At 44.1% G+C, this 27,695-nt stretch overlaps 1 protein-coding gene across 4 annotated transcripts in view; it reads left to right on the top strand.

The window, feature by feature from the left end:
* The window catches only part of Kiaa1549l (KIAA1549 like), a 279,869-nt gene that overhangs the window by 211,068 nt on the left and 41,106 nt on the right, over positions 1-27,695 (top strand). For 2 of the 4 annotated variants that reach the window (XM_076929361.1, XM_076929363.1), the window contains exons 13-16: positions 612-736; positions 4,327-4,511; positions 7,684-7,898; positions 14,473-14,602. In XM_076929361.1, the coding sequence (XP_076785476.1) occupies positions 612-736; positions 4,327-4,511; positions 7,684-7,898; positions 14,473-14,602 (655 nt within the window). Of the gene's footprint in view, positions 1-608; positions 737-4,326; positions 4,512-7,683; positions 7,899-14,472; positions 14,603-27,695 lie in introns of all 4 variants that reach the window. The other 2 variants (XM_034495033.2, XM_076929362.1) reach the window with 1 other exon arrangement.

Genomic DNA, 27,695 nt, shown 5'->3' with positions numbered 1-27,695 from the left:
TTTGCACAGAAAAAGGCAACAAAATATTTTTTCCTGGAGGAATGTGCAGCTCAAATTAGTATTTCAAAATAGAAGCCGTTACTGGTCAAGAGTGTGGAAATGTGCAGCTCTGAGAGAGTGGAGATCCCCTGGTGGGGAGATTTTATCTGTGGTTGTCACATAGGCCTGTGCTATGGTGAACAGGCCAAGAGTAATGTGGGTTTTATGTGTGACTGTAGATGCTCATGTGACTCAAACACTCAGCGTCCAGAGAGCTGTGAAGGGAGGGCACACTACACAGACAGTGTCACTGCTATTTCCAAAGTCACCAAGGTGATGGATTAATGAAACAGAGATGAGACTGTGGCCTGGGCTCACTGAACACGTCCAAAGAACCCAGAACAGTAATGCACTTGAGAACAACCAGCTGGGCGCCCCACCTGGGAGCCTGTGTGGGTGAGTGCAAGTGTAGGTGGCTTTTGTTTCTTTTGTCTCCGGTATCATTTCTTCTTTGCCACTGAAACTAGAATGAGAGGCTACAGACATAAACTGTGCAAATAAAATAACCTTGAGAGGAGGCTGTTCTGGTTGAAACTTACTGTCTACCCTGTTGCTATGGTTACCTCCAGCAGGTCGCCCAGTGAGAATGGCTCTGTCATCAGCAACGAATCAGGGAAGCCCAGCTCAGGGAGGCGTTCACCCCAGAATGGAATGACACAGCAGAAAGTGACAAAGGAGGAGTCCAGGAAGAGAAATGGTGAGAAGCCACCCCATCTAGTACCTTCCCTGCCTCTCCTGTGTGAGCACACACACATGCTTGCACGGATACGCACACTTATACCCAGTGTGCGTCCATCCCAGGCCTCTGTATTCTGTCCTGTGAGTCATGTAGTCTGTTGTGAACTTTGAGTGATTTCTGTATCCTCTCTGAATTGGTCTCACCTCCTCAGCCCCTATTTATAAGGAAGCACGTATTTACTGAGAGGGAAAAAAAAAAAAAAAAAAAACACCTTTTTGGAACAAAGTGATGTTTGCTTAGAGCCTTTTCTAATTTGGGGGTAAAGTGGCATGATTTCCAACTCCAAGTCCAACAAACTTGACAGACCTCCAAAATGCTGCCTATCTTGGAGGTTTGCCCCAACTTCCTTCCCTTAACCCTCTAACAAGTTTCAGGGGTTCATTGTGTACCCCCTGAGATTGACTAACAAGTCTATCATAAAAAAAAAAAAAGTATTATAATAAAAAACCAAATCAACCCTGCTGGGCACGGTATTGTATCCAGCTGTAATTTCAGCTGCTTGGAAGCCTGAACCAGAAGGATTCCAAAGCCTGAGGCTGACCTGTACAACTTAATGAGACCCTACTTCAAAATTACACACCACAGTGGTAGAATGCTTGCATCCCCCTAGGTTCAGCCCCCTCTGCCCCCTAGTTAATTAGTGAATTAATCAGTGTATGACTGATTCTCCTGTGATACTTAAATGTTTCATCTCACTCACGAAGTAAGAGTTAAATCAGAACGTTGCTAATATAACGTATATATGATTTGATCAGGGGATGGAACAAAGGAAGGAAGAAATCAATAGTGGAATTGTGGAGAAAATGGAAGTCCATCTTTCATCATCTGACAGGCTACAAAAAGAACTGAATGCTCTGTATACAGATATGGCCCCTGTGAAATATTCAAATACTACCGCCTAGTGGTCTCATGTCCTATATAGAGCCAGGGTAACTAAGGTTAATTAATAAATGTTAGTGTACAGATCATTCTTGTTTTTCATCAGGCTTACTGCATGTGCAGCTTCTGACTCTTGTTCTCTAGTGAATATGAACTTGGAAAGAAAACACAATGTGTTACCACCAAAATGGCTGGTGTAGGTCTTTGTGGTTCCACAGCCTCACTAATTAGGCTAGCTGTGAGGCAACTTTATTTCATAAAGTTATTTAAATATAGTGAAAAGGTTGGGTGCGACAGGTAGGATTTTGAAAGGAAAACAACAACAAAACCAGCTTGATATCAGGTGTGGTGTCTCATGCCTATAATCCCAGCACTCAAGAAACAGAGGCAGGAAGATTGCCATGAGTTCAAGGATACCTGTCTCAACAAATAAATAAAAAAATCAACAGATAGGATGCCTTTCTAAACAAGTACAGGTACTTGAACTTCTAAGCCAAATATAGTATTATCTCTAGAAAAGTGGGATTGCTTGCATGAGTAAGTGTGAGGGGTTACTTACAACAAAAATGACTGTCAGACAGCTGCATCACCAAAGCCCACCCCAGCTTGGGTGTGCTCAAAAGCAGGAGACCTGAAGCACACAGCACAGCCTACAGGAAGCTCCACAGGTTGGAGAGTGTCCCTTCCAAGTGACTCAAACTTCCAGACAGTTTGTCTGGTTTCTGCTTCTTCTAGGCTTCTGGTCTAGTCTCAGAGGCTTCTCTGCAGCTCAGCCTCTCTGAGAGTGCAGTCTATTGTTGACTCTTGGGAAAGGGGCCTCATGAATTTAGTCAGTTCCAGGAACCTCCTGAAGCTGTTTTGAGTTGTTTACCTTCTGTCTTAATTTAAGGAGCTTCCCTACAGCATGGGTGTTTGAATCTCAGAAGAAACTGCTATACAACACCATGTAACAAGTTACCCACAAACTAGAGACCTAAAATGCATTATCACTTTTACATAATGTTTGTGAGTCAGAAACTTTCTAATGGCTTAGTGAAGTTGTTCTGACCTAGGGTTTGGCATAAAGTCACAGTCATGTTGGCTTCGGCTGTAGACATAAAAAGATGGCTTGCTAATGTGTCTTCTGGTGGGAGGCCACCATGCCTTTCCATCCAGCTGCTTGAATATATGCAGAATGATTTTTCCAGAATAAGTGACTCAAGAGAGAACAGAGGGAAGCCATTATGCCATTTTCTAACCAAGGCTTAGAATCAACACAATGTCGTTCAGGTGACCATCATTTCTCTCTTGGTTACAAAAGTCAGGGCAGTAGGAATGGGACCATCATGGAAAGCTGATGCAATGGAAACTAAAGCCATGGAAGGGTTTTGCAGTAGTTGACCAGGAAGTAAGCAATGAAGGTGGCCAGGCATATATCATGCAGTGAAACTACCCTCTAAAAACACATATGCATGTGGTGACACTTCTGATAGAGATTTCCCTCTGTCATTGGCTGCTTTGGTGAGCTTGTATTTGCAAACCAGTCCATGAAACTTAAAAAGAGAAATCCATCTATGACCTGGTCTGTAAGCTGTTTTAGCTACATTATAAAATAAGTACTTCCTTGTTTTAATTTGACAGATCTGTGATTGTAAATGACAATCATGAGAGATCTACATGCTAGGTTTCTCAATAATTTAAATAACACCCCACGTCCCTTGAGCAGGTAGGAGGAAAGATGAACGCACTTCGGTTGCATGCCTATTTTACGTAGCACCTATTTTGCTTCCAAACTGCCTGCTGGTTCAGTTGCTTTAGCAGGCTGAACTTATCTTGCTGAGCCTGTTCAGCTGTCCTTCTTATGCCTACTTCATGAGAATATGATTTAAAAATGAGTAAATCAGCTAGATACGGCTGGACTTGAAGCACCTTCTGTCAGCTTAGTTATGGAATCGCAAAGCCAACTTGTGTCTTGCAGCCGTCACAGCAGAACGCTCTGTCAGATGGGAGGATTAATTTACCAGCGCGTAGGAGGCAATAAGTCCGTGTAATTAGAGGAGTTGTCTGTAGCTGTGAGTGAGTTCTCTGATGGTTATTTCATGGCTTTCTTTTGTTATAGACAAGTAAAAGAATGAAAAACCTAAGTCATTTAGAAACAGCCTTGGGAGGGGAGGGGAGGGAAGGAGGGAGGGAGAGAGAGAGAGAGAGAGAGAGAGAGAGAGAGAGAGAGAGAGAAACCACAGCAGTACATGTGGCTAATTGACCTGGGCAAACTTGTCACTTAACATCGTCGTGTGGAAAACATGATAGCTTCATCAGCAGAGACTTTACTAAAAAGCTGTTGTTCTGGCAGTGGGCAGACTTAATAAATGTGGGTTTGGCCAAATTCACATTTCCCATTTATATAAACATAGAGAATGAATTTCCTTTTTATTGTTTTCAAATATGTCTTGTCCCTGTTTTGAAAGAATTTTTTTCTTTCTGTTTCACTGCAACCTTTAAAATCCTTCCCTACTTACTGATACTATAATAAGTTAAATGGTACACACCGTAAACTTAAGGGTAAGCCATGGGTACTAGTGAGCCATGGGCAGAGCCACACACTGTTGGCTCTGCATTTTGAGACCCCTCACATCTCAATCCTGTAGCTCCCTACATATTAAAACCCACGTGTTTGTGCCTGGCTTTAGTGACAGCGAGTGATGAAGAGGAGGGAGCAGGTCTCTTTGACAGCGCTGGCAAGGTGGCAGCAGACCCCTTTGACACATCTTCTGGATCCGTGCAGCTCATTGCTGTCAAACCGTCAGCTCTGCCTGTAGTACACCCTGCCTCCTCCGACAGGGGCCAGGAGTCCTCAGCAGCACTCAATGGCGAGGTGAGCACCCACAGCCTGGTGGGAGGGGCCAGCTGGACCACAGGGATTCGGTGATCCCTCAGCAGGTGGAGTGCAGCTTGTGTCCAGTGGTCTTCATTTGTGCCTCTGCACACGCCGGGCTTCAGTGATGGGAAGTTGAAGTCAGCCAATGTTCACAACATTCTCCCACCTGCAGTGACTTCCTTTCTCCCAAACCTCTCATGAGTATAGCCTGCAGCCTTTCTATACTGCACTCTGGCACACTTCGACTTTCATTAGGATCCATGTTGTCAGGGAAATAGGAAGAGGGTGAACTGAGAGGAGTGGAGAGCACACTGTCACTTGGGCAAGGAGCTGGTCACTAGAGATGCTGAAATGGCATTGATTTCTGTGGGCAAGCTTGAAATAGCCCCCTACTTGCTTTCTCGGTGGTGTCAATGTCAGCCAACTTCCCCAGGGAGATGGCTGAGTTGGTAAAATGCTTGCCATGAAAACCTGGGATCAGACCCTATGTAACAGGAAGCACTCCAGCGAGCATCTGTGATTTCAGCACTGGCAGGGAGAGATAGGTGGATTCCAGGGCTCACGGGGCGGCCAGTCTAGTTGACTTAAAAAAAAAAATCTGCCCCATCCATGAAAGATTTATCACAGAAAATTAGAGATAATAGACAATTGATCAGTAGGTAAGAGAGAAAAGCATTATCTCAGACAAAGAACAGGAAATTGGGTTGAAAATGCTGTCCCTCCATCTTCCTTCCAAAGTTATCAATGAGTGTATATATATTGGCATGGCACAGGTACGCACACACAGTGGGGCCACTGTGCACATTGGCATGTCACAGGTACGCACACACAGTGGGGCCACTGAGCACATTGGCATGGCACATGTATGCACACACAGTGGGGCCACTGTGCACATTGGCATTGCACATGTATGCACACACACAGTTTCTCTGGTGTTAAAGCATTGGGTTAATTGTTCATTTCATTTCTGCCCTGCTATTGTTGCCTGAAGCAGGTGGGAGACTTGCAAGGTCTAAAGCCTCTTTCTCATTGCACCTCAAGTCACCAGCTGCAACCCTGTACAGCCGGCCTCACAAATGCACACCAGAGGCTTCTTTCCCACGCTCGGGACACTTATGACAATGTTATGTGCACTTGCTGCAGGAAGGACCTTTTGTTCTGAGCATGAATTGGCCTAAAAACCATGATGGGCTGAGGCTCGGTTACATACATGGGCAGCACCTTCTATTTCAACTTCTTTATTTTCAGTCAGAGAAACTAGTCTGAAGGGGGAGGCGCTGGCTCAAGGCCGCGCTGATGACTACAGGTCAGATGCTCTGACTCTGACTAGTGCTCCTTTCCTCTTAACTCCCACTCAGGCCATCATGGAGGATAGCACTGTGGTTAGAAAGTATGGCCTCAGAAGCTGTGTCGCCAGAGTTGGACTTTAGCTCGTCCACTCACAGTCTCTGTGTCTTAGGCAAGTGAGTAGAGTCTCTTGTGTGCCAGCCCCTCTACCCACAAAATGAACCACTACACTTAGCACAATGACTTAAACACTTGGCCATCGTTACTACCATGTTGTTTTTACTATTGTTGGTTCATCCATGAGGAAGAAGTCATTGGTCACAATGTGTCCTTTCTGCCCCTTAGCTCTGTAATCTTTCCTGAGGCACAGTTCTGTGTCCCCTCCCCAGACACACACAGGCCTCTGAAGTTGCCGCTAATGCACTGTTAACTGCCTTTGATTAGGTCTGTCGGCCTGGTTACGGCTCATTATGGCCACCATACCTGGGTCTTTTTGTCCCAGCCTTGGTATGATGTGAACACCATACAAACAGACTCTGAAATTAGGACAGATCCCTGTTCCTCAGGGGCCAGCTCCCTGTCACATGGGGAGAGCACGAGAGTATTTTTCTGTCAGTCAGAGATGGATCTTTGCTACATTTGGGCAGTTAAAGGAATGGGCCTTGCTGCCACTCAGCTGGAAAAGAGCCCTGACCTGTTCTCTCTATAATCTGCTGTTTCTCTGAGCTTAACATTGACTGCCTTAAAATTCTTCTCCTTCTCTTAGGGACGGCTGATTTAAATGTAAGTGGGAAAAGCATAACGCAAGGCCATAATGTCATAAATTTCTCCTTTATGAATTACAGGGAATTCTTTTTAAAGGTAATTTTAAAGAAAACAAAGAACATTGAGCCACACATAATGATCTTGCCCTCTTCCTCTCCCTCTCCCTCTCCCTCTCCCTCTCCCTCTCCCTCTCCCTCTCCCTCTCCCTCTCCCTCTCCCTCTCCCTCTCCCTCTCCCTCTCCCGAGCACATGAATCATGTGGAAAGCCCCTTGGAGTGGAACACTTGTTCCACAACTATCCCAACCCACTTTGAGACTCATTCCAAGAGCCCCAGCTAAGTGGACAGAGAAAGGCATGAGGTAATTCAAGGCTGGAGCTAGATTCAGAGCACCAAGAACTAGCCAGGCAGCTGGGCTCCCACACCGAGGAACCACAGGTATAGGCAGAGTAGGGACCACAACAGTATGGGCTCTTAGCTAAGAGTATACAGTCAGACATAGGCCTTCAACAGTCCAGACAGATGTGGGAGGCAAGGATGCAAAATAATTCAGTAAGTATTAAGGGTTTATTGCTGTGAAGAGACACCATGACCAAGGCAACTCTTATAAAAGGAAACACTTAATCGGGGCTGGCTTACAGTTTCAGTCTATTATCATCATGGCAGGAAGCATAACAGAGCTTGAGCATACACACACACACACACACACACACACACACACACATACACATACTCATACACACACATACACATATACACATATACATATGAGACTTCAGAGCCAGCCTACACAGTGACACACTTCCTCCACCAATGCCACACGTATTCTAACAAGGACACACCTCCTAATGGTGCCACTCCCCATGGGCCAAGCATTCAACACATGAGTCTATGGGCAAACCTATTTATAACACCATGGTGCCAGATCCACTTTATACGAGGGCTGGTGTTGGTGACAGACAAGGGGGATTTATTATAAGGTCACAATTCTCAGAAAAGCTCTCCCATGCTTCACCTCTGGTCTTTTTGGTCAGCTGACCTTACAGAAAAAAAAGCTCCTTGTCCGTTGCCATGCTGAGCCAGGTGTGGACCTGACACTCTCTTCTCTCTCCTTCAAGGTGAACAAGGCTCTGAAGCAGAAGTCAGACATCGAGCACTACAGGAACAAGCTGCGCCTGAAAGCCAAGAGGAAAGGGTATTATGACTTCCCCCCAGTGGAAGCAAGCAAAGGCCTGACGGAAAGGAAGATGTATGAGAAAGCCCCCAAAGAAATGGAGCATGTTTTGGACCCAGACCCAGAACTGTGTGCTCCCTTTGCAGAGTCTAAAAACAGGTACATGCGCTATGGCTGTACTTTATGTCCCCGTGTAACATGGGATGAGGACAGAGGACACCTGGGGCATTATACCTGTGTTCCTTGGTCCTACCTTGGGACTTTGATCTTTGCAGGCTTTTGATCTGGTTCCCACAGGCATGTACTCAATAATGAGTCTGAAAGAGAGTCAAATTGAAGCCTTTAAAATATTGTGATGTGAACAACCCCAATTGTCCTTTAGCTTAATGATATTTCCAAGCCAGGAGCTATTTCAGAGCTGGGTGAAATATAATTATCACTTACCTGATTATGCAACTTCCAGATCAAGGGCCATTGCATTGTTCAATTATGCTAGTGGTTCTCACACAGAAGGCAGATTGCATGCCCCATGTTTGCTTCCAGCCTTAGTGAGTGCCTGTCACACTTTGGCTCCATGCTAGCTCATTTCAGTCATTCACAGATCTGTCCAGTTCCGTGACAGATCTGTGAGGCAGAGCTAGACCAAGCAGTTTGAACCGGCTTCTCTCTCCATCTGTTCTTTACTTTTGTAACAAAGTACCTGAGATCAGGGAATTTGTAATTGGCAGAAATTTATTTTCTAACCATTCTGCTGGCTGGGAAGTCCAAGATCAAGGTGCCAGAATGTGGTCAAGGTGCTTGCTAAGGTAACACATAGTGGAGGATGGAAGGGCAAAGAGCAGGGGGCCTGAACTCACTCTCTTATAATACCATTTGTCTCAGTCACCGTCCTATTGCTGTGTAAAGACACCGTGACCAAGGCAGCCATGAAATTTAATTAAATATTTTATTTCATATTCATACATGCATATAGTACATTTGAATCCAAACGATCCCCCATTTCTTTTCCTCCAGTTTGTTCTCACGCCCTACTTTTCCCTCTGAACTCCATGTGCTCTCTTTTACTTTATTCTTTTTTCAAACTTAGTATCTTCTGAATTCATTTAGTGCATCCTGTATGTGCATGGGTGTAAAACCATCTCCTGGAGCAGGGATAGCCTGAATCCTTGAAGAAAAGTGACTATGCCTCTCCCATTAGCTAGGTGTGGGATTTCATGATCCCGCCCCCAAATCTATAGAACCTTCTAGCACTATGAATGTTAGCCAGGAGAGACCACATTTTAACATGAGTTTTAGAAAAGGAAAACATCAAAGCGGCAGCTATCTCCAAGCTCTGTGGCTAAACAGAGCTCTTCCCATGCTGGGCCAAGAGTTTGGGATGGCAAACCTTCTCCTGTCCACCTCTCTTCCCTTCCTGCCTGCCTGCAGCACTTTCATAATTTGATACCTCCTGTACCCAGGGTACATTCTCCTTGGGGATCCTCTGGCTATGGGCACGCTGACACTGCAGCCACCAAGAAGCCACACACATGCATGTTCCACACACCAGGGACAGAGTAGGGCAGAGCCTGGCCTAAGTGACCATTTGCTTAAAACATAAAAATAAATTTTAGAACAAAAAAAAATGAACAGAATTGGATGAAAGCTACAGAACCAAGGTGGGAGCTGGGAATAAACTGAAGCAACTTAATTAGTTGACAGTAAAGGAAAAAAGGAGGGGTTTCTAAGCCAGAGCTTAATTTGCCAGGGCTTGGTTGGCTGGTATGACAAACGAGGGCATAAAATCCCAGCACGACAGGGTTCACAATGCACACATCACCATGTTAATATGTGTAGGAGGAGGGAAAGAAAAGGTATGGATTTGACAGGAAGGCTAATAGCAACTTTAATTTGCACTTGGGGACTCTGCTTCAGGCTTCTCAGATGGACTGAGGTGAGACCTGTTTTTCCCCAGCTTGGAAGTTACTGGAGAGATAACACTTTCAATGATTTTCTTTTTGAGCAATGCTTTTCCCCTAGGAACTGTGTCTAGACTTCTCAACATAAGTTCAGGTCAGATGCCCAAGGTCCCGTGATGGACCGTGACTGCTGTGTGCACTCTCAGCAGATGTCCATTGTCTCTACAGCGCTAGGAATGATTTGTAAAAACATTCAAATGTTCACTACTTAAGGAAAAAAGACAGCCATGAGTTAGATGAGCTGGGGATGGGGGTGAGAGATAGAATGGAAAGAGATGACTTGGTAGAGAAGCCTAATTGGAAAGGAAGCTACCTCACCGGCTCAGCAGTGACAAACTGCCTCTGACTCCACCCAGCCGCGTGCTGACTCCACCCAGCTCAGGATGATTCCTGACTCACTGCTGCTGACTCCACCCAGCCGCTTGCTGTTTATCTGTTCTCACAGGTTGGAGATGGCTTTTAATTGCTGTTCACAGCACAAGCCTCAGAGATGCTGCTGTGAGCCACCCAGCTAGAGCAGGGCACAGTGAAGCAATCACTGTCTAGTGAGCAAGAACATCACTAACTTCCCTTTAGAGCAAAGAAATAACCAGAAGAGGCAAAACTGAGATTCTAATGTTAACTCATCACTAAATCTCTCAGAGTAGTCTCAAAGTTCTTTTTTTTTCTATCTAAAATTAGTTAAAACACCCTATTTCATATTATGCACACATGTGGAGACATAGAGTAGGCAGCCTGACTGAGGCTGATGCTGTCTGTGGCCGGTTTGTCTGCTCAGTTGACTTCACACTGCTGTCTGCAGCCTCTGTAACTCCTTCAGGGAGTTTTCTCAAAAGCTGAAAGTGTTGTGTAGCTAATGTGTTGTAGGGTATCCTCAGCTGATGACAGGTTAGCAGTCATAGATCAATACGCCTGGCAGGAGATTCTGGTTGTCAGAAACACCACTGTAATAGCCATAGTTTCAAGGTTTTGTGTTAGCTGCATATACATGGAGCAGGTGGAAAAAATCTTCACCTCCCCCAAGGATTACCCAATGCCAAGTGACAAAGACTCACATGCAAGCATACTCTTCAGATGAAACCAATCCTAGAACCATGCCTCAACCACCTCCTTTAGACAGCCTCCTTTAGAAAGAAGGCTCTAGTTCTAGGCCAATAATCACCTGCCCAGATCACCCCAGAGCCAAGCACCTGACAAATGAAGACCATCCTTGTGCTTCTGGAGTCCTACCATCATCATCCAAACCGGCTCTTCTTACACTGCTTCCCCTGCCCTGCCCACTGCGCCTCCTAGAAGCTACAATTTAAAGGCTTTTGCCCCTGCTTCCTGCTCTCTCCCTCTGCCTCCTGGCCCACCTGGTTGCTGTGTGTCCCACCCTGCTCCCCATCATGGCCTGTATCTTTCTCTGAGCTCTGTGGGTGTAATAAACTGTCTTCTCAACAGCAGGCATCTCTTGCCATTGAACAATAATAATTAAAACAAACTCCCACACACTTTTCCAGTGAGTCTGAGCCCCAGCCACCCTAAATACCAATCAATTTCCTTATTGCACCTCTGTGGATCTCCATACATTCTTCCCTCATCTCCCCAGTCCCCAGCTGGTAGTTTGTAGAGCCCCCTTGAAAACAAACCATCTGCACTCAAATCCCCACAGATCATGAATCTATGAGGCCGACACAACACAGTAACCTATTCAGTCATCTATTCAGAGTTGCTCTGAAAGAAACTGGGCATCCTCCTCCTTCTCAGCTGCCTAGGCCAGCTCCACAGAACCCTGGGGCTCCATAGAATACAATATGAAAACTGCTTTTTTTATCTGCTAGATGTTCTTAAAGGTTCAAGTAAAATACATCATAACCCACCCAACCGTACTGTCAGAGGGGAAGAAACGCAAATTGACATGTTACAAATTATAGCAAAATAAGAACAAGTGTGCCTGGTAACATCAGTTGATAAGTAAGCATCCCTTTACATGACAGTCTGATTTATTGCCAAGTAGAGAGTCCTACACCAGGCACACACCCACAGTGGAAGACTGGTTGTTGAAACGCACTAAATAAGTCTTTCAGGTGTGCATCTCAAGCTAAGGAGGTAGCTCAAACATAGGATAACACTTGCCTGGTATGTACAAGGCCCTGAGTTCAATTCCCAGCACTGCAAAAAAAAAAAAAAAAAAAAAAAAAAAAAAAAAAATTTAGCCATGATAATGCATTGTTTTCTCTGAAGGCAGAATAAAGCGGTAGGTGTTCCGGTGTCTAAGCTTCTAACATATCCATGTTCCTCGCTAGTCTATGTCTCATACTTATGAAATAACCTACTGCCAATCTGCCTGCTTATTCTGCCACCATCATATTAGAAAAGCTTTTCTTAATGGGCTGACAGTGACTGGGTAGCTATGAGATGTAATTTCTTTTCTCCAAAAACATAGTTGTCATTAAGTCAAGGATGCAAATTCTTTGGAATCTGCTTTAAAGTATGAGTCATTCCGAACATATTCAGTCTCATAGCCTGCTGCACCCAGGCTCCTTTCCTAAAGGAAGCCCCTAGTTGCAGATAACTGAAGGGTATGGTTCATAATGGGAGGTTGTAAGCTGCCATATTAGCCAGGATTCTTTTAGTTGCAAACTAGAAATCCAGAACAACCTGGTTAAAGTAAAGGGACTGGATTGCCTAGCATTAGTCAAGGCCAAAGCTTTAGTCTGGCTCAGTCAATGGGACCATACTAGTTTTAGCTTTGCTTTCTCTTCACTTTTTTCCAAGCTTCATTTGAAGGCAGGCTAAAACCCCATGATGACAAAACCCAGCTGTCAGAAACCCCAGGTGTCAGAAACCCCAAGCATGTGCCCCTCAAATCCATAAAAAAGCCCCTCTTTCTTAGTTGTCTTGGCCATAGCCTTGAGACTCGGCCTCACTGGACACAACTTAAGTCATGCATGTGCCCACAAGGGTAAGTAAGTATCATGGGACCAAGAAGTCAAAAAGAACAAATAGATTCTCTTAAAATAGGTGTGGTTCTCATGATAGGAGAGACCTAAGCATATCTGTTGTATTCATGGCTAAGTGTTAGGGCAGAGCCTTGAAGTTCTTGTTGGATTGTATGTGACTTCATTCTGTAACCAACTTATTGTGTTCATAAAACAATGTGTGTGTGTGTGTGTGTGTGTGTGTGTGTGTGTGTGTGTGTGTGTTAGGTCTCTGCCTTTTCACAGCTACTGAGAATAAATAGCGCCATGTCTTTACTCCCAGCTACGAAAACCTAGAATCCTTGAACTGAAACATGCAATAGGTTGTACTTAAGAGTTCTCTGAAGATGGTCTGGAGGCAGAAGTCATTTCGATGTTGAGTGAAGGGGAATTTTAATCCCTTTGTTACTCTGCAGAGTCATCTGTCTTTAATGAGTCTCACTGCAGCCGATAAACGTTGCCACTTGTTGGGGAGGGACAAAAACAAGCATGACCACATTCTCTTCATGTGGCTGTCTCTGTCCCCCTCTGTAGATAGATTCCTCCAGTGACAAGCAGAAACAAGACAGTGGCAAATGTGTGAATTTATGAGAAGTAGCTGAGCTGACACCTTGAATGAGCTACTGCTACCTGGGTTTTGTGCTCACCTCAGAGACTGCATTTCTTAGAATTCAGCAAAAAGGCTGCTTCCTTAGAGAATCCTTCTCTGCCATTCTAGTTATTCTCTGTCTTAGATTCTTATTTTTATGAGCATGTGTGTACGTGTGTACGTTGTGTGCCCTGGGTATCGTCCTTCAGTATTCACCCATTTGTTGAGACAAGGTCTCTCATTGCCCTGGAACTTATCAGGTAAGCTAGGTTGGTTAGGCAGTGAACCCCAGGGATCCTCCTGTCTCCCAATGTGGTATTACAAGTATGCACTACCATGAGTGGCATTATTATTATTATTATTATTATTATTATTATTATTATTATTAATTTTATGATTATTATATATATTCTGGTACTTGAACACAAGTCTTCATATTTGCAAGACAAACATTTTACTGAGTGAACTACGTCCCCAATATTCATTGTTTTTCTTAATAACACTAATCACCTTGAAGTTAGGCTGCCAATTGTCTCTCCCATTAGGATGTAAATAGTGGGAGTACCAGGACCATGGATGCTCAGCTTCCAGGTACTTAGCACAGGTTAGTCGCTTGGTGATAAATAAATAAATAAATAAATTTTTTAAAAATTTAAAAATTGGTGACTGGTTGCCCAAGTTGCCTCCAGGCTTATGGTCTTTGCCAAGAAGAGAATCTACATGGTAATTGTAGAAAAGAAATCAATCAATGATCAGAGCATTAAAAGTGGCCCATTCTCTATAGGCTTTATTTACTAACACATTGTAGGAGTCCATGCCTGAAATCTAAAAGATGAAAAAGGAACAGGAGACTGCTGAGTCAGCAAAGTCAGCAAAGGCAAGTTTGTTCCGCAGTGTTAGCTGTCCTCGAGGGTCAACGGAGAACCCCTGGCCTTTCCATCAGCAGAATTTTAGATGAGGTTGCACTCCTCCAATTGATTGTAGTTGCCTAATTTGATATGAAAGAACACATAATTCAGCCAGATAGTTATAGCATCTGGGGTGGCTCAGGAGGGCGAGTTTTGTTGTTCCCTGCTGCCGGCCAAGGACCGAGTACCATCAGTTCTGAGGAGATTCCGGGGCCAATTCAAACCTTCTACTGGTTGCCTGTAGGTTTAGATCGGTGGAGAATTCCATCTGTCAGGACATTTGCTGCATCATAACAGTTGTTGGATTTCCTTCAGGCAACAGATGAAGAACTCTGTCTACCGAAGCCGGCAGTCTCTGAATAGCCCGAGTCCGGGAGAAACTGAGATGGACCTTCTGGTCACACGCGAGAGACCCCGGCGTGGAATCCGGAACAGCGGATACGACGTAAGTGTGTGGTAGACTGGGGTGGACAAAAGCTTCCTTGAGAAAGCCAGGGGACAAAGCATTCCATAGTATTTCAGTTTATTACTTGTTTTGACATCTCAAGATGTCCAGCAATGTTTTTTATGTGGTGGTGTAGTGGTGGTGGTGTAGTGGTGGTGGTGTGTGGGGAGGGGGGAGTCAAGGGGGGGGATGGTTGTTGTTTGTTTTCCTCTTTTGCAAAGTAGGTTTTGCAACACGTGAGAGTGATTGTGCTTTCTAAATGGTGCTGTTCTGCAGTGTATTACATGCAATTCAAGACAGATTGTAAATGGTCTTAATCCCTTCCCCCTTACTGGTAGAAACACCGTCAGAACTGTAGCAATGCATTAGAGTTTGTGGAATACTGGCTGCTTTTAATCTGTAACAGTTTTGAAGATTTGCACTTCTTCCTGATTTCATAACTCCTTAGTGAGCCATAGTAACACTGAGATGTCAAAAACTGAGAGCTGATTCCATGTGACAGAGCACAAGCCTGGGCTTAAAGATGAGTCCAGACTTCAACCACGCCTCTCTGTCCCATCCGGTTTCTCCAGAGATAGAGGATCAATCCTGGGCCAGCCCACAAGATGGAGACATCCTGCGCTTAGAGTTGGACCCAGGAGCTCATGTGACTGATTCTCCACTGGAGGTGGAAATGCACACCTCCTCTCCCTGCCTCACAGTTTCGAAGATTCTTGATGCAATTGCAGTTTTATTTAAACACGCACACACTTCTTTCTCATTCTCTAAATACTTCTTTAATTACAAATTAATTGTTTTCTATAACAAGAGTCATAATTCAAATACTGGAGAAATGTATAATTTGAGAAGTGATGATTTAAATAGGACACTTGATATTTTTTAAAAATATATTATGCTGATTTGAAGTTTTCCCTTTTGAGATTCATCATTGTTTGGCATATGCCCTTAAAATGGGCTTTTTAAATGGTCCGATTTAAAACAGGTAATTTGAATCTCTGATGATCTGGCTTGATTGAACTCTAATGTGGTGTTGATGCAGATGTTCATGTCTTTTCTCAAGTGCTGAGCACTGAGCACAGGGGCTTGCACTCACTCAGCAAGCATCCGATGCTGAGTGACGTCCCTGACACACTCATCCTTTCTCTTCAGTGACATGGATCATTTATTTCTTTGCTTGAGATTTTCATTTTACAAAATTCTGGGCCCCCTGACCACATGTTATGATGTTACATCTTTGCTTTTCTGTTAGGTTCTCCTAACAGAGACATTTTTCTCTTTATAAGAAATAATTCTGGGCTGCAAGGGGCAGGCGGCTCAGTGTGTCTGCTGTCTCTCACCTGAGTTTGGATCCTCAAGCACCTATGTTAAAGTTGAGCATGGCTGCGAATGCCTGCAACCTGAGCCCTGGAGGTCATTGTCCAACAAGCCCAAAAAAGATACACCTCAAGTTCAGTGAGAGACCCTGCCTCAAAAAAAATCAGGTGAAGTAACCAGAGAAATGGCTCAGCAATTAAAGTACTTGCCACACAGCTGGGAAGATGTGATCCCAAAACTCCAGAACCCATGTATATACCAGGTAGGCATGACAGTTTGTCTGGATACAGAAGGCAGAAACAAAGGATCCCCAAAGCAAGCTAGCTAGCAAGACTCGCAATGTCAGTGAGCTCTGGATTTGACTGAGACTGTGTGTCAATGAATAAGGTAGAAAAGTAATAAAGAAAACTTTCCCACATCAACCTTAGACCTACACACACACACACACACACACACACACACACACACACACACACATATATATATATATATATATATATATATATATATATATATATATATATTGGAACACACATATCACGCCACATAGAAATTACCCTCCCACAGATACACACAAATGAATAAACGAGCATATAAATGAAATGAATGAGAGCACTAGCTGTACAAAAATCGGCGTAAGTTTTAAGTGTTTACCTTTCGTTCCTGTCAAGAGGTCAAGAGCATCATCCCTAGGAGCCCGCTTAGTTTTCTTCAGTCAAAACAAGCATGAATAACTTTCTTGTAAGAGTCTGGGCAGAAACACGTTTATAGTAATGGGGAAATAGACCAGAGGTCTCCCAATAGTCTTAAAATAACACAGCATATGTTTGGCCATGTAGCATAACTTTCCGCATCTACCTGTTACTTTAGAAGGTCAGGTCAGTAAGCTACCTAGGATAATAGATTGCTCATACTTCACAGATGTGTGTGAGTATGTGTGTGTAGTGACAATTTTGAAATCTTGTTTCCTTTAAAGAACACAAAAATATTATAAGAGTGTGTTTTGTGGAATATGGGGCTGCCACAGATTGTCCACAGCAACTATGATTTGCCTCGTGCTCTAACAGAGGAATGATTTTGCCAGGTGCAAACCGCTCTGTGATTGTGTGACATTTGGAATTCTGGAGACTTTTCAGAGGGTATATAAATTCTAGGGCCGTGAGAGGCATGGTGTGTTGTTGGTTGTTGCTTGTGGCTTGTTAAGTAGTTATGCACAAAGGAGAAACAAGAAGAAATTAATATCCTGACAGTGAAGATCAAACTTGCCCCAAGGAACTCAACAACCTGATCAGCAGGAAGTTGCCTAATGATAATGTCACCCCCTTTCCGACCCCTGACTTTATTCAGGGGTCTCTTTCCTGTTCCCTCTTTCCTTTTTTTCTCCCTTTCCAGTGTTAGGGAGTTGGAAGGGTGGAAGAAAAAGGGTGGAGAAGGGTGGAAGAAGGAAGAACCCACAATGTAGCCAAAGACTGGCTACATGTGTGAGCATGCACTCATGTGTGTGTGTGTGTATGTGTATGTGTGTGTATATGTGTATGTGTATGTGTGTGTACATGTGTGTGTGTACTTTTCTTTGAGAAATGTGTGTTATCTTTAAAAAAAATATTGTAAGTTTATTTAGGAAAAATGCTTACAGAGGAGACAATTGTAAGAATTTAGAATGTAGACTAAGGACTATCTCTCGTGTCTCTTCTTGAGCCTTTAGTCATGAAAAGTAGTCAACCTTTCTCACCTGCACAGTACAGATCAATCCTATTCTGCTCACTTCATGTGTGCTACCTAGTTGAATTTTCATGGTTTCCAGTCATTATAACCTTGCACAGAAGAGGAAACTAGAGCTCCAACTGGTTCCATAGTTTGTCTGCTTTCTGGGGTCGTGCTCTCAACCATCACCCAACATGGCTTCTTCCTTGCTATTTAGCTGATCTCACATAAGACATGTCCTGTATTTCTAAGCCTCTGTGGGAGGCCACATGCAGGTCTCAGAGGAATCCAGAAAACTTACATATAAATAAAAAGATCAGCAAAGAAAGAAGAGAAAGAAGTGAGTAATAGTTTTAAACAATGCATTTATTTTCCAAAAATGTCAAAGCACTCCTGGCAAAAGAATCCATTAGCCCAGCAGTGAACCTGTCACTTGCTTGGAAATGTTCCAGTCTGCCTCCAAGGTCTAGCAATCTCAAACTAGGCCAAAATATTCAATCCTTTCTGACAGGTTAAGAAAACATGATGCTGTGGAAAGAAAAAAAGCAGGGAAATTGATTTAATTTTGAATTAAACGTTGACTACTTTAGAATCCCAAAGGAAAAGCCTGCATATAAAAATAAATGCATAAATACACAAATAAGCAGGTGAACTAAGCTACACAAGCAAATCTTAGCCATAGGATGGAAAACAGCCTAGGTTGTTTCAAAATTCTCATAGCCTCCTTCCAGCTCACCTCCATCCTCTAGGGGCCTGGCCTCTTCATTTGGACCCAGGGCCCCTCTGGCTCTGCCTCACTGCCCCGTTCAGCCCTTCCTTTAAGGACATGTCCATTCATTGGCTACTCCTGCTGACCCTCAGAACCATTCTCTACTAGGGACCAACGGGAGCCACGCTAGGCTAAGATGTAGATCATAGCATCCCTCAACCTACATCAGAGAAGTTTCTTCTTGAAGTAAATGATAATTGATACAGAGACCCACAGCTGAACAATGTGCAGAGAGTGAGGGTCTTTGGAGCACTCATCCCTAAATAGGATGTCTTTATCAACTCAAGACTTAGCAATCTATCCGGAAGAGGGGGTAGGACTTTAAGAGCCAGAATTGGTAGATGGTTCCTAGGAAACTGTCTTCCAGACCCAACAGGACTGATCTACAAAGAACCCAACATGAGACAACAGCATGCATAGACCTACTGCACAGCCAGATGAATCTCAGTCCTGAGAAGGGGAAGTAGACACAGTTTCACCCCCAACAAAGAAGCTATTTGCAGTTGATAGCTTCCAGGAAAGGGAAAACAAGCTTTCTTCAATGACAGGGTATATCAATCACACCCAGGCAGACCTCATGCCTAGGAGTAGTGGTAGCCACAAAATTGATGCCATATTTTTTCATTAATTAATTTATTTATTCATTTTACATCCTGATCACAGACCCCCTCCTCCTGGTTCCCTCTCCACTCACACAACCCCTCCCTCTTTCCTTCCTATCTAAGAAAGGGGAGGGCTCCTGGGTACCAACCTACCCTGGCACATCAAGTCACTGCAAGACTAGGCACATCCTCTCCCACTGAGGCCAGACAAGGCAGCCCACTGTGGCTAAGACAGAATCTACAGGCAGACAGCTCCCTGCTCCAGTTGTTGGGGGACCAATCTGCACACCTGCTGCATATGTGTGGATGCCATGGTTTTTATGTTTGCTTTTTGTTTTATTTTCGGTGATTTTTGTTGTATTGGCTTTTGTTTGTTTTGATCTTTATTCTTGGTGGGAGTTTTGTTTGTTTTTTGAGAGAGGAGAAGGGAGGGAAGGAGGGTGGGAGGTGGGAGAGAGGGATAGTGAGAATGAGGTTGGATGCATAAGGAAGTAGGGAGCATCTGGGAGGAGTTCCAAGGGTGAAGAATATGAACAAAATATGTTCTATGAAAACAATTTAATAATAAATATTAAAAAAAAATTTCCCATATAGCAAGGGCTATTATATCTGAAGAGAGAGAGACCCCTGCAAGAGTTAGGACTACCATGTTTTGGAGCAACAATTCCGAATTTCCTGTTCAGTCCATCAGTCAGGACGCTCAGTGGCATGACCTACTTAGTAGCCATTTCCTAAGAGAACACACTCATGATAAAAGGACGAATTACGTTTTAAAAGATGCTCTAAATTGATCACTTTTAATGGGCAGAGTGGATCATTGAACCATTTTTTGCCTTGAACTTATTTCCTCTTAATGCATATGGTAGGTAGAAAACAGAGTATGAGACTAAATGTAGAAAGGGAAAAAATAACTTCTAAAATTAAAAAAACTTTTGTCTTTTGTGGGTATGCATGTTTTCTGTGAATGGTGTGTGTGTGTGTGTGTGTGTGTGTGTGTGTGTGTGTGTGTGTGTGTACCTGTGTGCAAAGGCCCCTGTAGCCATGTGTCCCTGTGTGGAGGCCAGCAAAGGATCTCAGGTATCTTCCAATAGCACTCTCCACCCTACACCCACTCTTCCTCCAAGACAGAGCCTCTCATTTGAAGCTCACTGGTTTCCTATTAGGCTGGCTACCCAGCATGCCTCAGTCATCCGCCACCTACCCAGCAAGCCTTGATCATCCCTGAGTCTCCATATCGTCTATCCCTTGCCCTGGGGTTACAGGTGCATATGGTCATGTCTAGTTCCTTTTTAAGATGATTTATTTTTATTGTTTATTCATTTGCATGTGTGCATGTCCATCTGTGTGCACTCATGTTTGTGTGTGCCGCTGCCCATGGATGCAAGAAGAGGGTATTAGAGTCAGTGGACCTAGAGTCATAGCTGTTACGAGCCACCCCGTGGGTGCTGGGAACTGAACTCTGGTCCTCTGCAAGAGCAGCAAGCCCTCTTATCTGATGACCACCTCTCTAGATTTCTAAATATAAATTTTGTTTAAAATGTTGATTTTTTTCGAGCTAGAGAGATGGTCCAGCAGTCTGTACTGTGTATTGCTTTTGCAGAGGATGGGGGCTGGTTCCCAACACCCACTCAGGATGAATCACTACCGCCTGTGCCTACACCCTCATTCCCATGACAGACCTAACACACAGACACACAGACAAATAATTTTTTAAAGATATTTTTTAAATCCCTTTTAAAACTTATCTTAAAATAACAAAATGTTATTTTTTAAATGAAAATCATGTAGCAAATAATGAATCCATGAATAAAAGAAAAGAAATGTCCCACCCTGTTTCTTGGGCAAAGTAGTACTGAAATGACTTCTTCCCGTATACCCAAATCACTTGCCCCAGTGTGTGCAATGGAACAGCCTTCGCGTCTAGAGGTCTAGGAGCACTCAGATCAACCTCAGGATAAAAACGCACCTACTCAGCTGGTTACTTTGTCCCTTTTGGGTGATGCTTGTTTCTTTGCTTTGCGATGCTGGATAAGTAACCGGAGCTTCCTGTGTGCTAGCTAGGCGATCATTCTACCACTGAGGTACACCACCAGCCCTGATGCCACTTTTGATCATGTTAAACCCCACCCTTCCCCCTAACTCCTCCAGGATCTGCCCCCATTTCCCAACCCCACCTAACTTCTTGTTCCAATCCAATTTGCACCACCTATATAGTTGTGGGTATGAGGCCAATCCACTGGAACATGCTTGACCTACCAGGGACTAACTGCCCTTAAAGAATCTGTCTTTTCTTATCCCAGAAGCCATCTGATATGTTCCCGGTGGTTTAAAGAAAATATGACAGAAAAGGAAACAGCTTTAAGTCTCTGAAATGGTTGTTTGAACCACAGGTTTGAGAATGAATATGAACCTATGAAAAATAATGTCATTGTTATCAACTGGGGAGTCTGGATTGGGTTTGTTTTCTCTGCCAGTTAAGGAGTTAAAAAGCAGGAAAAAAAATCTTAACCACAACAGGTAACAGCAGGGAAAATCTCAGACACAGCAGGCAGAATCAACAGATGAGAACCTACTTCTGTGGCAAAGCACACGGAGAAAGAGCCCCTGCAAAGCAGGATGGGAGAGGGACTCAGGAAAAGAACTTCCAGGCCCTCCTTGAGGCCTGGGGATTTTTTTTTTAAGAGTCTTTGATGGCTAGAATTGGGATCTTCTTCTCTTAATTTGGCCCGCTTACGCAAAGGCAAGGAAGCTGATAGGCCGAAACTTCGGGCAGCCCTGTCCTGGTCTGGCTTTGAACTTGTTAAAATCATCTGCTGGGTGGTGTGTCCTCTCTGTGGGAAGAAAAAGTCTCCCAGGCCATTGTCTCAAGCTGCCAGGCTGTTGCTCAGATAAGGAAGGTGAAGAAGAAGCTAGACTTTTGCCATCTTTGTTATCTGTCTGTAGCCCCTTTTTCTATCTGTCTGCTTGTCCCTCACTGTAAGTTGGTTCCTTTGAGTTTCTCTCAAATTCTTCCCCTGAATCCATATGCTAGAACTATAGAGCTTTACTTGTGACGTTTTACTTCCTGGTGCTCATAAAGCAGTGTGTACTCAGAAGAACCTGTATTTCAGATTTTGAATGTTGATCTTTCCCTAGGCTCGTGATATATGGTCTGATGTTCTCCACCATGCTGGGCAATAGCTCTGAACCACTTTTAGATAGCACATGATCTGAGTAAGCACACTCTGTGATGCCCCCTGTTGCCAGTCTTCTGGGTATATTATGTTTTGTGCTTTTGTGCTCAGTAAATATCCATGAAATAGTCAACTTCTTTATATAAGCAGTCTTCCTGTCGCATGCCCATCTGTAGGCTAGTGTAACTGTTCTGAGCATGTTTAAGGTAGACTGGGTTATGCTATAATGTTTGAGAGGCCAGATTTATTAAATGCTTTATAAAATTGGTATACTATCAACTTATAATGGGCTTACTGAGACATAAGCCAAGGGCCACTTGTGTGTGGTGAGCATTCCTGGAGCAGACCAACAAATTCACAGCTTAAGAGGTGAGTAGTAGATTTGAAAATCTTCATAAATATGACTGATCCCTGGGCACCTATCAGAAGAGGCCATGTCACAGTCACCAGACCTTATTCCAGGGGCATGTTGCAAGAAAATGTTTTGACAGACCACAGCTGTAGCAGTCTCTGTTTGCCTTGGTGGCTGAGACTGAGGGAACACCCACCTAGGCAATTGTTTTCAAGTGGGAGGCTTCTGCAACATTCTTAGTTGAGCTCCTCTCCTTTGGGATGAGTTAGCACTTCCAGGAGTGGGAGTCTTGCCCTTGAGATTTGCCTCTGCTCAGAGCACTACCTTCTTTTTAATGGAGCTAATCCCTTCAACTAACTGCTGCCACACCCCTCATCTGCATCTCCAAATTCACACTTCCTTTTGTTGTCGTCTCTTCACTGGAGATCTGCATCAAAGCCCGTGATCTGTGACCAGGACAGCCTGGCGAGCATCCTGTCTTCAGATTCCTCCATCCAGTACTAAGGTCCATTATTTCTGAAGTTAGACTCACTCAAGTTTTCAGAACATGGGAAGAATTCAGCCAGATTCTTTGCCAGAATGGTTATAAACGGCCTCTAGCCTAATTCCCAGTGGAGCCCTTGTTCTTCTCTGAAACTACCTGAGCTATGACATCCACTTCATATTTCTCTGGGCACCTGATCCCCCACATTCCCACCAGGCTGGCCCATTAAGTTCTGCTTACAGCATCCTAGGGCTTTTCTAGTCTGAAATTCCAAACTCTTCCACATTCCACTCGCAAACCCGTTCAAGAAACCACATGGTCAGCTTTATCGCGGCAATGGCTCCCCTGTAGCTCCCAGGTTTGCATATTAGTTACTTTTCTCATTGCTCTGACAAAAGCAACTTAAAGAAGGAAGCATTTATTTCGACATCTACTTTGAGGATGTATGTAGTTCGTGATAGCAATGAAGGTGTGGTGGCAAGAAGGTGTAACAGCTGGGCACATTGTGTCCTCAGCAAGAGCAGAGAGAAATGAATGCCTAACACACTTTCTCCTTTTTATGCCTTCTGGGACCCTAAGATGGCACCACCCATACTCGGGGTAGGTCTTCCCTGCTCAGTTAGATCTTTCTGGAGACACTCTCACAGACATACTTATAGTCATGTTTCAATGATGATTCTAAATCCACTCAATCTGACAATGAAAATTAACTAATAGATATATAGATAGATAGATAGATAGATAGATATAGATATAGATATAGATATAGATATAGATATAGATAGATAGATAGGGGATGAGCCAGGGCTCAGAGCTCAGTCCCCAGCTCATGAAGCCTGGAAACATTTTGTCTCATACAATAGGTGCTTACATGGGTAGCCATGTCCTGACAGGATTGCCAGCTCCCTTTGTCACAGGTGGACAGTGGTTCCTAGAAGGCCAAGAACTGGAATAGTTATTTGGATAGATTCCATCCACATAGAAGGGGGATAAAATATGAAGGAGATAAAGTATGGAAAGCTTCCCTGGCTGTATGCAGTGGGCCGTAGCAACTGTGGGGTTTTCTAGGTCATCCTGTTATGAATACAAAGCATTCTGGCCCCTAACTCCCTCCCTCTCTCCCAGCACCTTCTGGCTTTAATAAAGACCAAGGCAGATCAGAGGCATGCCCTGCAGTGTTGGAGAGGTTCCTACTCAGGGTCCAATTAGCTTTTGACTTCACTGGGAAGCAAAGAGCTAGATTTGGAATTTGCCCTTTTCTCTGAGTGAACAGATCCTTCATTCCAGAAGCAACCTGCACGCTGCTCCCTTAGCTGACTTCTCTTGTGTAGATCCCTATCCCACCGAGAACTTTCCCACATAGTCCCCCATCACAGCATTTAACGTCTTTCCCCCCAATTCTGCCAACTAATTTACACTGTAATGGCTTTAAGTTGATATATTGCCTTAAGCTCACTTACAAAACACTGTATTTTTATAGGAGCTTGTAGTCTGAAGGAGATATCTGATAATAGGAACTCAGACTCCTTAGGAGACCCCGAGGCAGAGGTTGAGGTACTTGATGGTAAAGGGGCTATAGGCACAGTCATCTCATCAAGCTGGTAGCTAACTAAGAAGATATTGACCTTACCAAGCTGGAAGCCACTTAGCAAGGTGTGAGGATGTGGGTAGAAGATGCGATTCTTGACGGTATGGTTGTGAGGCAGCAGGAGTGTAGGAGGAGCTCAGTGACTCTACTCACAACCATGGCTCTGCAGGCTCCATGAAGACAGCTTCCCACTGACAAGTGACAAGCCTTCCTTCTGCCAGGACCACTCGGGTGCTATCCACCTGCTCATTCCATCAGCTTCCCTGTGTTCTAGGTCTTCCTTCCCTTATCCTGGGTTCCTACCCAGCTGTCAACGCCTCTCTCAGACTCTCAGACCACACTGCCTGTTGGCCTTGGAGTAGCCCCAAAGGCAGTATGATCTTTGTATAAATACCTGTTGTCAAAGGGAAGAAAGCAGGGCTGGAAAGAGTTTGAAACCAGTCCATGGTATACAAATACTATGAGATTTCAAATGACTTCCCTTGGAGCATAGATGGCCCTGCAGAGTTGTAGTGAGTTTGAGTAAAGGAGTTTGGCTTTTTAGACCAGTCATTGGGTATCTTTAGGTAAAGCTCCTGTTTTACCCATGGATGAGTGTTCCTAGAAAGATGATCTCTGAGGCTGGCAGCTGGAGATACGCCTAGCACCTGGACCCTCTTGTCCCGGGAAGCAAGCCAAGTCTTCTAGTTTATTCTATGCCTGTGTGCCCTTTGGCCTACCTGTGGATCCCTAAGCCTTTGGGGGACCAATGTCTGTTGATGTTTACATGAGAACAATCCTAGGGTTTCACTATCCCTTCCATTGTCCATCATACTTTTGTGGAGGAGAGACAAACAAGGTCTAATACAGTTCTGGCTATTCTGGAGCTCGCTGTGCTGACCAGGCTACCCTCCAGCTCACAGAGATCTGCCTGCTTCTGCATCTCAAGTGCTGGGATTAAAGGCATGTACCACCATGCTTGCATCGTACATATTGAGTATGGTAAAACCATCACAGCCTATGTGCTTTTAACTGATTTCAGATTCAACAACATGACCCTCAAAGAAAAATAAAAAGTTAACCTACTGCTAAGAAATTATCTTTTATGTATATTCTGTTCATCTTGTATATATAAATTTCTTTTTCCCTCTTTCCATAAGACTATGCACAAGGCCATGTATGCAGTCCTGCATGGGTTACTTAAGGGATTTTTCAAAGGCTTATTAACTCTGCATGATTTTACCTTTTCCACGAGCATGAGCGTCTCCTTCCTGGATGAGGCTCTGGGAGGGGATGACAAATCAATTCTGGGGTCTTTCCCAGGTTGTGATTAGTGGTTGAGAAAGATACAGGTTTGCTGTGACAATGAACTTGGGTGGGGTAGGAGAGGGTCCTGCAGGAAGTCTGATCATCCCTGGATGTCCCACAGCTACTGGCCAGTACAGTCAACATTGTTTACCACACTGACTGAGGGACGGTCTAAGCTCCCAGCAGCTCAAGACTTACGTGCTGTGGCTGAGCCAGCATCAGCTAGAACCCTTCCCCAAGCTGTGTTCTGTGGTTTCTTTGCTCTCTGTATTTTCTCGTGCTTATCACTCTGTATCAAGCATGTCCTCCTGCTGGCTTCATCTGAGGTTAAGACTTGGGGCTGAGTTGTTCTCATGTGCAGGGGTGTTGGATAGTATCCCTGGCTCTACCTGGTAGCTGCCTGGCTCCTCTGACTCATGACAACCAAAAATATCTCAAGACATTGTCCTACATACTCCTCAAGGTAAACCCCCTGGTATGGGCAAAACTTTCAGAACTTTAAATGTCATCTTGCCCACAGTCTTTTCCAATCCCCCCCCCCCCACATGCCTATCTTTGGGTCTGGCTCAGAATCCCATCTTTTTTGTCCCAGTAAAATCTAGTTCTCAGCCCACAGTCCTTTACTCCCTCCCCCTGGCTTCTGCTTGTTGATTTATTTGCATTATTTCTCCATTCGACTCTTCAAGGGCAGAAATCATGTTTTATTCATTCCTGAAACCTCAGCACTCAGAATAGGACTGGCATATAGTAGATGCAGTGTCTTTATTTGTTGAACAAATGAACAAACAAGGGTATCAGCCAGAAGGGGTGACTCCTGAGCTGAGACTTGTAAATTGGGCACGTTTATATGGTTGAATCACATACACACTATTTAAGCTGTAAACGCATGTTCGTATACAGTGCTGTTTCTCCTAGTCTGAGCAGTGGTTATCTGTTCAGATGCTTTGGCTAAAAGCAGCAGAAAACCCAACTCAGCAACTGTTTTAAAACAACAGGAAATTACAGCAAGTCCAGGGATGATTGACATGTCAGCTCTTCCCTCTGCAATGTACAGGACTGTGTTCCCTTAAACACGGGCTTGCTTCTCTCTACCAAATGACTGCAGAAGTCCCAGCCCTCATGTCTGCACCCTGCATTAATCAGCACAGCAAAAAAATTTCTTTTCCCAAATATGAAGCAATGTTGATAAGTTTTACTCTGCACTACCATAAAGTAAATGCCCATTTCTGTGTCAATCATGGTGATATCGAGAGCCAACACTGGTTGATTTACCTGAGCCAGATCTAACCAGTGTACCTGACACAGGCTTTGTACCACCCTGAGCCAATGGCTAAGACACGGGGTGTGCTAGTTTGGTTTTTGTCAACTTGACACAAACTAAAAGTCACCAGGGAAGAGGCAAACCTCAGTTGAGGAATTGCTTCTGTGATGGTTTATATATGCTTGGCCCAAGTAGTGACACTTTTAGGAGGTGTGGCCTTGTTGGAATAGGTGTGTTACTGTGGGCATGGGCTTAAGACCCTCACCTTGGCTTCCTGGAAATCAGTATTCTGCTAGCAGTCTTCAGATGAGGATGTTGAATTCTCAGCTCTGCCTACACCATGCCTGCCTGAACACTGACATGTTCCTGCCTTGATGATAATGGACTGAATCTCTGAACCTGTAAGTCAGCCCCAACTAAATGTTATTTTATAAGAGTTTCCTTGGTCATGGTGTCTGTTCACAGCAGTAAAACCCTAACTAAGACAGCTTCCATCAGGTTGGCTTGTAGGCAAGTGTGTGAGACATTTTCTTGATTAATGACTTGATATGGGAAGGCC

The sequence above is a fragment of the Arvicanthis niloticus genome, chromosome 2 (genome assembly GCF_011762505.2).
Source record: "Arvicanthis niloticus isolate mArvNil1 chromosome 2, mArvNil1.pat.X, whole genome shotgun sequence".
NCBI lineage: Eukaryota > Metazoa > Chordata > Mammalia > Rodentia > Muridae > Arvicanthis > Arvicanthis niloticus.
This window is presented reverse-complemented; position numbering and strand designations above follow the sequence as displayed.